The sequence below is a fragment of the Notamacropus eugenii genome, chromosome 5, assembly GCF_028372415.1.
Source record: "Notamacropus eugenii isolate mMacEug1 chromosome 5, mMacEug1.pri_v2, whole genome shotgun sequence".
NCBI lineage: Eukaryota > Metazoa > Chordata > Mammalia > Diprotodontia > Macropodidae > Notamacropus > Notamacropus eugenii.
In genome coordinates, this window is record NC_092876.1 from 273,556,012 (window position 1) to 273,567,919 (window position 11,908).

The 11,908-nt window shown below is 36.9% G+C and overlaps 1 protein-coding gene across 1 annotated transcript; it reads left to right on the plus strand.

The window, feature by feature from the left end:
- The first annotated feature begins 10,371 nt into the window (after positions 1-10,371).
- Positions 10,372-11,314, plus strand: OR6M1 (olfactory receptor family 6 subfamily M member 1). Its single transcript, XM_072617012.1, is given in 2 exon segments — positions 10,372-10,776; positions 10,778-11,314. Coding segments are annotated over 2 exon segments (942 nt in total).
- Positions 11,315-11,908: the final 594 nt, after the last annotated feature.

The window sequence follows — 11,908 nt, forward strand, 5'->3', positions numbered from 1 at the left end:
ACCAGCTCAATTCTTTAGGCTGTGGATTAGAGATTGAGATGCTCTAAAAATATTATGTGAAGTAATGCTTAGATTTATGTAGGAATAGAAGTTGTCCATTTTTCCCTTCTTTTTCTCTACTCACAAGTATTTTGAGGAAGAAACGTATTATTTTTTCCACAGCTCTGGAGAATTCATTATTGTTTGCAGACCAGGAATGGGAGAATGAAGGTATCACGAGTGTGTAACTACTGAGATAGCAATCATTTGGGAACAGTAAAAAGTTCCCAGAGGTTCAAGTTTCTCCATAACATAAATCAGTCTCCCCCTTTTACTTTAAATAAATGAATTGAAATCATGGTGAAGCTCTCCCAAGAGTGCTGGGAAGTTCTATTTGGCATCTTCCATGAAACTTTGTAATTGTGATTGGGTAGTTCAAGACTAAAATTAATTGATTTAAATAAGTAGCAATCCATTTTATCCTTCTTTCCCAAGAGCATTCATCATTAAAGCACTAAGGGAAAAGGAATCTGAAATAGCTCCATTCATTCAAGTAGAAACATTCTGATGAAAGACAGGTATTACATTCAACCTCTTAAAGAGAAGGAAAGGGCAGAAGTTCCTTAATCCAAGTTACCACAACTGTATGAAGAATTAAGAATGACCAGAATTTTCTTTACAATTCAGATGAAATATTGAGTACTGAGTTTTAACCACTTGAATAAGAAATGTTGGAGTAATCTTGTGTGTATTCAACTTGCAGGTTGAGAATCTACCAGTCTTCTTGGATAAAGTCCTAGAATGAAGCCAAAACATCTGTCTGCTAACACAGTTATGTCCAATTTATATCTATTACCTTGAGCAAGTCACTTATCTAAATCACTCTACTGCTGGTTTCCTCTAGTGACAGAATTCAGGTAGGCAGGAAAAAATTATTACTTCATAGGGATACTATCAAACAGTTGGAAAATTAGTATAGAAAAGCAAGGTGATAGCAACAAAATGAATTCAAATTATAGTGGTTGTGTCTATGAAGTCCTGAAAGTTAAAGGTATTTACCATGTCTGAGTATACAAGAATCATAGTGATAAATAGCTTTTGTCATTTGTTTCCCTCTTTGTTTCCCTAATGGGACTTAGCATAGTACTTTGCACATAGTATGAACTAAACACCTCTTGACAGAACAAGGTAAATTCTACAGAATCCAAGTGATATAAGTATATTTTGTTGTGTTACTATATTATAGTGAGCCATATTACAATATTCTATATTAACGGCATGTACAAAAAAATCCTATCTGTTAAATTCTCATCTTTCAGCATGGTAAATTTTGACTTTCCATTTTAAAAGGAAAATGTGTGAATTTCCATTTCAACATATAGGTACATGTATATCTCTAAAATCCAATGACAACATTCACTTTCATTTGTTTTGTAGTTGTTGTCCTTTCCATTTGCATTGTTGTAGTCATTGTGTGGGTTGTTTTCTTGGCTCCTGAGAGCAGGTTTTAATTGGGAAAGGGAAGAGGAGTATGACATTATATGAAGGAGGATGAAGCCCCTAATTCAGAGTGGGGGTAAGAAAGTGCTTAGAAGGATAAAGAATTGTGGGGAAAGAGGAAAAGGATGCAAAGACAAATTTCATTTTCTTCAAACTTTTCAAGGTGTTTGTTTTTACTGGTTATTTCACCATAGAGATAATGGGTACTAGTTCAATTTCATATCCAGGTCCTTGAGACTGAGAATGTTCAACAGTATGGTGGAGAAAGAACAGAGGATTTTTAGTGAGGTGACAGGGATTTATGTTCCACAAGAGCTTATAACTTCCATTTCTGGTGTTATTTCCAAGCTGGAAGAAAAGGAAGAACAGTTGGTACTGTATCTATATGGAGCTGAGATGAAAGAGGTCCCAAAGGACACTGACCCAGGTGAGTGAGAGAAAAACCACAAACATGGTGGGTGGAGAGCTTCCATTGGTGACCATGAGGCTTGCCTAGGATCCAGAAAAGGACAAAACTTCCACTTTACCAGCAGCAATGATTACTCTTATCCAGTGCCTATGATTATTATCTTTTCCTCTTTCTCTGCAACTTCCCCTGATTCTCTTAATGTCTATGAGTCTATCTTCTCTCAACTCCATCATCTCTCTCCATCTTATCCCTACCAACATTGCTGTCTATCCATTTAGTCTAACTTCCTGCCTCCTAGAATGCATCCTTCTCCTTCATGATGGTCATATTTCAGGAAGGACACTAATATGATGGAAAGCATCCAACTGAGGCATCATAGAATCATAAAAGTGGAAGGAACTTTAGGCACTATCAAGTCCAACTCCCTTATTTTATGGCTAAAGAAATTGACACACAGAGAGCAAGCAGCTTGCCCAGAGTCACACAGCTAATAAATTCCCAAGGTCGAATTTGAACCTACATCTTCCTGACTCCAAGTCCTGGTCTCTATTCTTTACTTCCTGCTATCTCTAAACCAGGATGGTGAAGAACTTCAAGTCCATGACAAAGGATTGGCTAAAGAAAAATGGGAAGCTTAGCCTACAGAAGAGAGACTTAGGGGAAATATGATGGCTGTCTTCAAGTATTCAGACTTATTTTGTGGGAAATGGGAGATGTCTCATGTTTGACCCCTAGAAGACAAAAATATGAACAACTGGTAAAAGTTGCAAGGAGGCAAACATAGACTAGGTATAAGGAAAAACAATACTTGCTAACAATTAGAGGTATCCCAAAGTAGAGTGGGCTGCTTGGGAGGGGTAAGATTCCCTTACTTGGAGCTGTTCCAGTAAAGGTTGTGTGATTACTTTTAGAAGAGATTATTTTTCAGGTATAGACAAGACTGGTTTGTTACTAAAATCCCTTATATCTCTGAAATTCTTTGAGTCTAAAAGTCCCCACTTGACAATGGCTAGCTGTGTAAACTTGAATATATCTTTGAGCCTTCACAGGGAGAGGGATTGAGATTTTTCATTTTTAAAAGGGGAATACTCACACCCTACTATGGTTATTGTGAAGAAAGCACTTTGTGAACTAAAACTTTGATGCTTTGATGAAAATGTTTGTAACTGAACAAGATTCGATTTCTACAAATCCAATTCAGCAAAGGTTGATTGAGCACCTACTATGCACAAAGCCTTGGTTCTTGCACTGAGAAAAATACAAAGATCACCAATAACCCAGGTCTTCAAGTACCTTATAGTCCTTGAAGTCCAGTAGGCAGAACATGAGCTATTCATATAAATAGATACAATAATGAGATGTCCAAAAATACACAGTACATAGAAAGTATTATGAATTCACAAGAAAATAAGTTTACTTTTAGTTGGGTTTGGATTGGGAGGAGATACAAAAAGGCTTCATGGAGGTAGACTTTTTGCTGAGACTTAAAGGTTGGGTTTCATTAGGAAACAAAATTAAATAAAGATAGAGAGAGGAAAAAATGTAGGGAGATGCACGTTTTTGCTGGAGGCCATGCATACAAGCATAGTGTAAGATAAGGTAGAAAAGGAGGCTCAGGTGCTCTTGGCATACAATAGGCACTTCAAACATTCCTGGAATTGAATTCGATGGTAGATCAGAAGCAAATTATGGAGGTCTATAATGGAAAGCTAAGGAGTTTAGACTTCATTTCTTGGCAGTTAGAAGCCATTAAAGGCAGAGTATCTTAGAGTGGTGAAAGATGAATTAGGGGAAGAGTCTGGAGTTAGGAATACAAACTAGAAAGTTATTGCAATAGTCCTGGCAAAAAATAAAAGAACCCAAATTAGGGTTAACAGTAGGAATGAAAAAGAAATAATTTTGGAAACAGAATTGCAAGAACTTGGAAAGTGATGGGCTGTGAAGGACAAGGAAGAGGGAAGAATAAAGATGCCTCTGAGAATTCAAATTTTGGTATTTGAGGGGGGGAAAGAAAAGATTAAAAGGAATGGAAAAACTAAGAATAGATTTGGGAAAAGATAATGAGCTCAGTTTTGTACTTGTCACTTTTGAAATACTAGAAAGACATTCAAGTAAAAATATTAAAAGAATGGGTTCTGAAACTATCATATCACTAAAGTAGGGAAATCACGATGTGGAAACTCCCTCTACCAATGCAGACTCCTCATCTATATTTTATAATCTTAGAGTATTAGCTGGCACACTAAGAAAATAAGAGACTTGTCCAAAGTCACATATCTAGCATGTATCAGAGGTGTGATTTGAACTAGGACTTTCTGACTCCAAAGCCAACCTACACTGATGATGTCACAGTATCTACTAACCAGTTAGAAATCTGCATCTAAATCTTCAGGAGAGAAGTCCAATCAAAAAATTATAATTTAATGAGTCATCCAAAAAGAGGTGACAATTTAAGCTATAGGCATTAATAACCTCCCAAAAGGGGAGAATGTAGGGACTAGCAAAGAAAGTTGAGGATAGAACCTGGGAAACAGTCTATATTAAGGGAAAGAGAAGAAGAGCCAGTGAAGGACACACAGAAGTTGTCTAAAAAAAAAAAGTAGGAGAACCAGGGGAGTGAAGTATAATATCAAGGTTAAATCAGGAAAGAATATTAGGTGAGAGAAAGGACGAAATCAGCAGTGACCAGTGTTTCAAGAGGTCAAGCAGGGTGAGGACTGAATAAAGGCCATTCATTTCAGTAATTGGATGGTCACTGCTGACCTTTTCAAAGAACAAAGTTTCAGTAGATGGAAGGAAGCCCTTTTACATGGAGCTGAGAAGAGAGCAGGTGGTGAAAAATTAAAGTCTTCAAATGTAGATTGTTCTCTATAATGTTTTGTTGGTAAAGGGAAGAAGAGAAATGTGATGATAAGACATAAAAAGTTTCTGTAGTATAATGAAGATATTTATGTTTTTATGAAGAACTGAACTCAGTATTTAAGAAACTGAAATGCAAGAAAAAGAGTAGATAACTGATGAAGCAAACTTCTGGAGGCAATAAAGAATGTTGTTGAAGGCAAGGATAAATGAGTCAGCCCTGGAAAGAAGTCATGTCTTCCTGTAACATCAGAAAGAAGGTGAGTGAGGATCATTTGAAGGTCCTAGGCAATGTTATAAAATAGTCTTTCCTCTAACAGTATAATACAATACTGTTTCTATACCTACTCCCAAAGGCATGATAAAAACATTGTAAAACAGAATAGGATAATTGCATTGTATTCCCTATAATGGTATTATACCTGTATACTTAGGGTCACGTGACAGTTGTTGTTGAGTTGTTCAGCCACACCCAAATCTTCATGACCTCATGGACTATAGCACACCAGGTCTTTCTGTCATACACTATCTTTCAAAGTCTGTCCACATTTATTGTTTCCATGACACTATCTATCCATCTCATCCTCTGCCATCCCCTTTTCTTTTTGCCTTCAACCTTTCCAAACATCAAAGTCTTTTCCAATGAATCCTGTCTTCTCATTATGTGGCCAAAGTATTTAAGTTTCAGCTTCAGTATTTGACCTTCCAGGGAACAGTCTGAATTAATTTCTTTAAGTATTGACTGATTTGATCTCCTTGTTGTCCAAAGGACTCTCAAAAGTCTTCCCCAGCAGCATAATTCCAAAGCATTGATTCTGCAGTGCTTAGTTTTCCTTATAAGACTAACTCTAACAGCCATACATTGCTACTAAAAAGACAATAGCTTTGACTATATGGACCTTTGTCACCATCTGCAGTGATCTTTGAGCCCAAGAATATAAAATCTGATACTTCTATTTCTTCTTCCTCTATTTGCCTCCTTCTATTTGCCAGGAAGTGATGGGACCAGTTGCCAAGATCTTAGATTTTTTTTTTAGCCAGCTTTTTTTAAAAATAATATTTTTATTTTTCCTCATTACATGTAAAATAAATTTTTAACATTCATTTTTTTTTGTTTTGGGTTCTAAAATCTATCCTTCCCTGCCTCCCCTACCTGCTCCTTGATACAATAAGCAATCTGATATAGATTATACATGTGCAATCATGTAAAACATATTTATGTGAAACATATTTCCATATTAATTATTTTGTGGAAGAAAAATCAAACCAAAAAAATTGAAAGAACAAAAGAAAGTAAAAATAATATCCTTAGGCTTGTATTCTTACAACACACAAGCTCTTTCTCTTGAGACAGCATTTTTCATCATGAGTCTATGAGATTGTCTTGGATCATTGTATTGCTGAGATTAGCTAAGCCATTCACATTTGTTCATCAAATATTATTGCTGTTACTGTATACAATGTGCTCGACTCTGTTCACTTTACTCTGCATCAGTTCATATAAATTTTTCCAGGTTTTTCTGAAATTATCCTGCTCATCATTTCTTATAGCACAATAACATTCCATTACAATTATATACCACAGTTTGGTCAACCATTCCCCCAATTGATGGGTGTCCCCTCAATTTACAGTTTTTAGCCACTATAAAATGGGTTGCTTTAAGTATTTTTGTACAAATAGGTCCCTATCTCTTTTTTTCAATCTCTGTGAAATACAGACCTAGTATTAGTATTGCTAAACCAAAGAATATGAAGTTTTATAGCCCTTTGGGTATAGTTCCAAATTGCTCTCCAGAATGTTTGAATCAGTTCACAACTTTCCCTAAATCAAGTCAGCTTTTACACTCTCTTCTTTCACCTTTATCAGGAGACATCTTAATTCTTCTTCACTTTCTGCCATCAGATTGACATCATCTGCATGTCTGAGATTATTGACATTTTTCCTGGTAACCTTAATTCCAGCTTTTGATTCATCCAACCTGACTTTTCACATGATATACTCTGCATATAAGTTAAATAAGTAAGGGGAGAATATATAGTCTTTTTGTACTCATTTCTAATCTTAAACCAATCAGTTGTTCCATGTTCCCTTCTAACTATTGCTCTGGCTTACACACAGGTTCTTCAGGAGACAAGTAAAATAATCTAGTACTTCCATATCTTTGAGGATTCGCCACATTTTGTTGTGATCCACATAGTCAAAAGCTTTAGTATAGTAAATGAAGCATAAGTAGATGTGTTTTCTGGAACTCCCTCGCCCTCTCCGTTATCTAACAAATGCTGGCAATTTGGTCTCTAATTCCTCTGCCTCTTCAAAAACCAGCCTGCTCTTCTAGTAATTCTTGGTTCACATACTGCTGAAGCCTGGCTTGCAAAGGCTTAAGCATTACCTTGTTGGCATGTAAAATGAAAACAGTTGTTTGGTCATTTGAATATTCTTTGCTTTGTCTTTAGCATTGGGACATAAACTGATTTTTTTGCAACCCAGTGGCCATTGTTGAATATTCCAAATTTGCTGGCATATTGAGTGCAGCATTTTAACAGCATCATCTTTTAGAATTTTAGATATCTCAGTTGGAATTCTGTCACCTCCATTAACCTTATTGTTAGCAACACTTCCTAAGGCCTACTTGATTTCACTCTCTAGATTGTCTGGTTCTAGATTAGTAACCATACCATTCTGGTTATTGGTGATGTTAAGATCTTTCTTGTACAGCTATTATGTATACTCATGCCACCTCTTCTTAATCTATCCTGTTTCAGTCCATACCATTTTGTCTTTTATCATGCCCATTTTTTCATGAAATGTTCCCTCGGTATCTCTAATTTTCTTGAAGAGATCTCTTATCTTTCTCATTCTATTATTTTCTTCTATTTCTTTCCATTGCTCATTTTTAAAAAAGTATCCCATCTTACTATTCTCTGAAATTCTGCATGCAGTTGAGTTTATCTTTACCTTTCTCCTTTACCTTTCATTTTCTTTCTTTCCTGAGCTATTCATAAAGCCTATTGCTTTCTTACTCTTCTTTTTCTTTGGAATGTTTTTTGTTGTTGCCTCCTGTATAATATTGTAAACCTCTCTCCAAAGGTCTTCAGGCATTCTATCTACATATCCAAACCCTTACATCTATTCATCACTTCCCTTCATATTCACAAAGAATGTTATTTAGGTCATACCTATATAGTCTGGTGGTTTTTCCTACTTTCTTCAATTTAAGTTTGAATTTTGCAATTAAAAAGCTCATGATGTGAGCCATAGTCAGCTGTAGGTCTTGTTTTGACTGATCCTATAGAGCTTCTTACCTTTGGTTGATTTCATTATTAACCATCTGGTGATGTCCATGTACAGGTTCATCTTTTATGTAGTTGAAAAAGAGTGTTTGCTATGACCAACGAGTTATCTTGATGAAACTCTATTAGTCTCTGCTATGCTTCATTTTATACTCCAAGTCCAAACTTGCCCATTATTCCAATTATATTTTGATTTCCCACTTTAGCATTCCAATTCTCTATGATGAATGCAACATCTTTGTTACTGTTGTTGTTTTTAGAAAATATTGTAGTCTTCATAGAACTGAGCAACTTTGGCATCAGTAATTGGATCACAGACTTGTATTACTGTGATGTTGAACAATTTGCCTTGAATTTGAACAGATACCAGTCTGTCATTTTTGAGATTATACCCCAGTACTGCTTTTCTCACCTTTTTATTGACTATGAGGGGTACTCCATTTCCTCTAGGGATTCTTGCCCAAAACAGAATGTGTAGTGATTACCAGAATTAAATTCATCCATTCCTTTCCATTTAAGTTCACTGACAGCCAAGATGTTGATGTTTAATCTTTCCATTTCCTATTTGACCACCTCCAGCTTACCTTGGTTCATAGATCTTATGTTCTAGGTTCCTATGCAGTAGTGATCTTTTTAGCATTGTACTTTTTTTTGTCACCAGACGCATCCACAGATGAGCTTCCATTTGGCTTTGGCCTAGTCACTTCATTAGTAAAAAGCTACTTGTAGTTGTCCTCTACTCTTCCCCAGTAGTGTGTTAGACCTTGCTACCTGAGGGGCTCATCTTCTGGTGGTGTATCTTTTATTATTTTAATACTCTCCATGAGGTTTTCTTGGCAAAGACACCAGAATGGTTTGCCATTTCCTTCTCCAGTGGATCACCTTTTGTCAGAAATCTCCACTATGACCAGTCCATCTTGGGTAGCCCTATATGGCATAGTTCATAGTCTCACTGAGCTACACAAGCCGCTCCACCATAGCAAGGCAGTGATCCAGGATCTAATTTAGTCTAATGTCTGGTTCCTGATAGTGCTTTCGCACAAGCATTTCTTTCTTTGACCTGGAAAATGGAGCACTCTACCCTATATATAGCCCTTTGTAGCTATAAGCAATCACTGGAAGAAAATCAATATTCTCTCTCCCTCTCTCTTTCTCTCTCTCTCTCTTTCTCTCTTTCTTTCTCTCTTTCCTCTTATCTATTACATGGAGATAATACTATCTGTACTATCCCACATTTTTTTGGAGAAAAGTGCTTTGTAACCTTTAAAGCAGTATAAACATAGTTTAGCTGTTGCTGTTGTTACCACCATGAACGCTGCAGAAGAGAAAGGAGAAAGAATAAAAATCTTTGTCAATTGCAGTCTTTGGATTAATGGAATAGTAACAATAAAATAATAAAATTTATAAAATGAGTGATCTGACACTCAGATAGGTTAAATGTCTATCTCAAGACCAATACAAAAAACATTAAGCACCTACTATAAGCTAGGCCCTTAGAAAAGGATTAGACTAAATGATCTTTATGTACCCTTTACTGTACAATGTTCTAATCTTTATTCATTCAGCTATGAATTCAATGAATGTACTTCACTAGACATTGGGGAAAATGCAAAACCTAATAGTAATAACTTGAACTGCAAGACTCAGGATTTTTAGTCCAAGGTTCAAGCCCTAGCTCGGCCACTCACTAATCATGTGACATCAGACAAGTGACTTCATTTTTCTAGACCTTATTTTCCCCAGTAAAATAAGGGTATTAGACCAAACAAGTTCTATGTTAACCTCTACTATGGCTTTAATATTCCATAAAAGTATCTCCAGCACCTTTCATATAGTAGGTGTTTAATAAATGTTTATTGGATGAGTGATAGTAATTGAGATAGAAACTGAATGGTGAGAAAGATTACAAGAATAAGAAAATATGTAACATGTATGGAGGAAGTATGGGGAGTAGTAATATAGAAGAACATTCCATATAAAGAAAGAGTTCAAGCAAAGACCTGGAGATAGAAAGAAACAAGACAAGTTTCAGGAACAGTAAGTATTATGATATGACCGGAGCATAGAACATAAGAAGGGGTATAGTGGAAGATGAGAAGATGAAACTGAAAGGAAAGATGGGAGTCCAATTTCAGCAGGGGTCAGGGGGGAGGGAAGGGGTGCTCAAATGCTTTTGTCATATCCCTAGTTGGTGACAGAACTGGGAGTGGAACCTAAGTCTCCTGACTCAATATTCTTTGCAAAGCAGCTTCAGCACAGATGAATGAGCACATCAACTGATCTTTCTTCCTTTGCTAGTTCTCAGCCAAGACCCACATCCTGGAGCAAAAACCATGGAAAACCAGAGTGCAGTGACTGAGTTTGTTCTGGTCGCCTTCCCTATTCTCCAGGAGCTGCAGACTTTCCTCTTTGTAGTCCTCTTGTTAACATACATGCTAACCATAGCGGGAAACATTGTCGTCATTTCCCTGATCTGGACTGATTATCGTCTCCACACTCCAATGTATTTCTTCCTCAGTAACTTGTCCTTTTTGGATGTCTTGTTCACCACTGTCATCACCCCCAAGTTGTTGGCCTGCCTTCTCAAAGAAAGAAAAACCATCTCTTTTGCAGGCTGCATCACCCAGACATATTTCTATTTCTTCCTGGGCACAGTTGAGTTTATCATTTTGGCTGTGATGTCATTTGATCGCTATGTCGCTATCTGCAACCCACTACGTTACACCATCATAATGAACAACAAGAGTCTGCCTGTTGCTAGTTCTGGGTTGTTGGATAGGAGCTTTCCTATCAGTATTGTGTCCAACTATTGTGGTGTCCAGGTTGCCCTATTGTAACAAGGAGATTAGCCATTTCTTCTGTGACATTGCCCCTCTGTTACAGACTGCCTGTGTAGACACTCATCTCATAGAGATTATCAACTTCCTTTTGTCATCTATGGTTGTCCTAAGCTCCTTGGTACTCACGATTGTGTCTTACAGCTACATCATCTCCACCATTGTGCGAATCCCCTCAGCCCAAGGCCGTCAGAAGGCCTTTTCTACCTGTGTCTCTCACATCACGGTTGTCTCCATCGCCTATGGAAGCTCTATTTTCATGTACGTGAGGCCTAACCAGAGCTATTCACTGGATTTTGACAAAGTAACTGCTGTTTTTACCACAGTGGTGACTCCCCTTCTGAACCCCTTTATTTACAGCTTGAGGAATGAAAAAGTAAAAGAAGTCCTGAGAGAAGCTATCAGCAGAGTCATTTTCTCACTTCCACGAGGAGCTTGATGCTGAATTTGTTGGCATGGGGAGGGGGGAGTATGGAATAGTGTTTTGAGACCTTAAAAATGTTTCTGCTTTTCATTTCTGCTCTGTGTTAATTGCATTGTTTCAGGTCCAAGAGGCTAAAACTATCCAGACAAGATGAACAGAGGGGGTACCACATCAATGTTGATGGTCCAGAAAAACGCATTCTAAATTGAAAGAATCCAGAGTTTCTTGGACTGTTGTGCACAGAGCAGAGACTCAACAAATATTTGTTGATTGATACTGAATGAAGCAGCTGGAAAATCTATGCTTATTTGTGGGTAGGGAAGTCACAGGATCATAGATTTTTAGAATTGGAAGAAACTTTAGAGACTGCCCTTTGCCAGTTTTGTGAAGCCTGTGGACTCCTTAGAATCATGTTTTTAAATGTATAAAATAAAAAACTTAGAATTATAAAAAAATTGTATTTGTCTCAGCAAATGCAGTATCACCTTGGGCTTCCTGCCAGTGTTAACATGCCTTGTCTCACAGATATTTTATGATCCAACTCCTTGTATCCCATATTGTTTTCTCACATGAGTCCTGCAGCTTACCCTAAATGTTATCTATCATTAA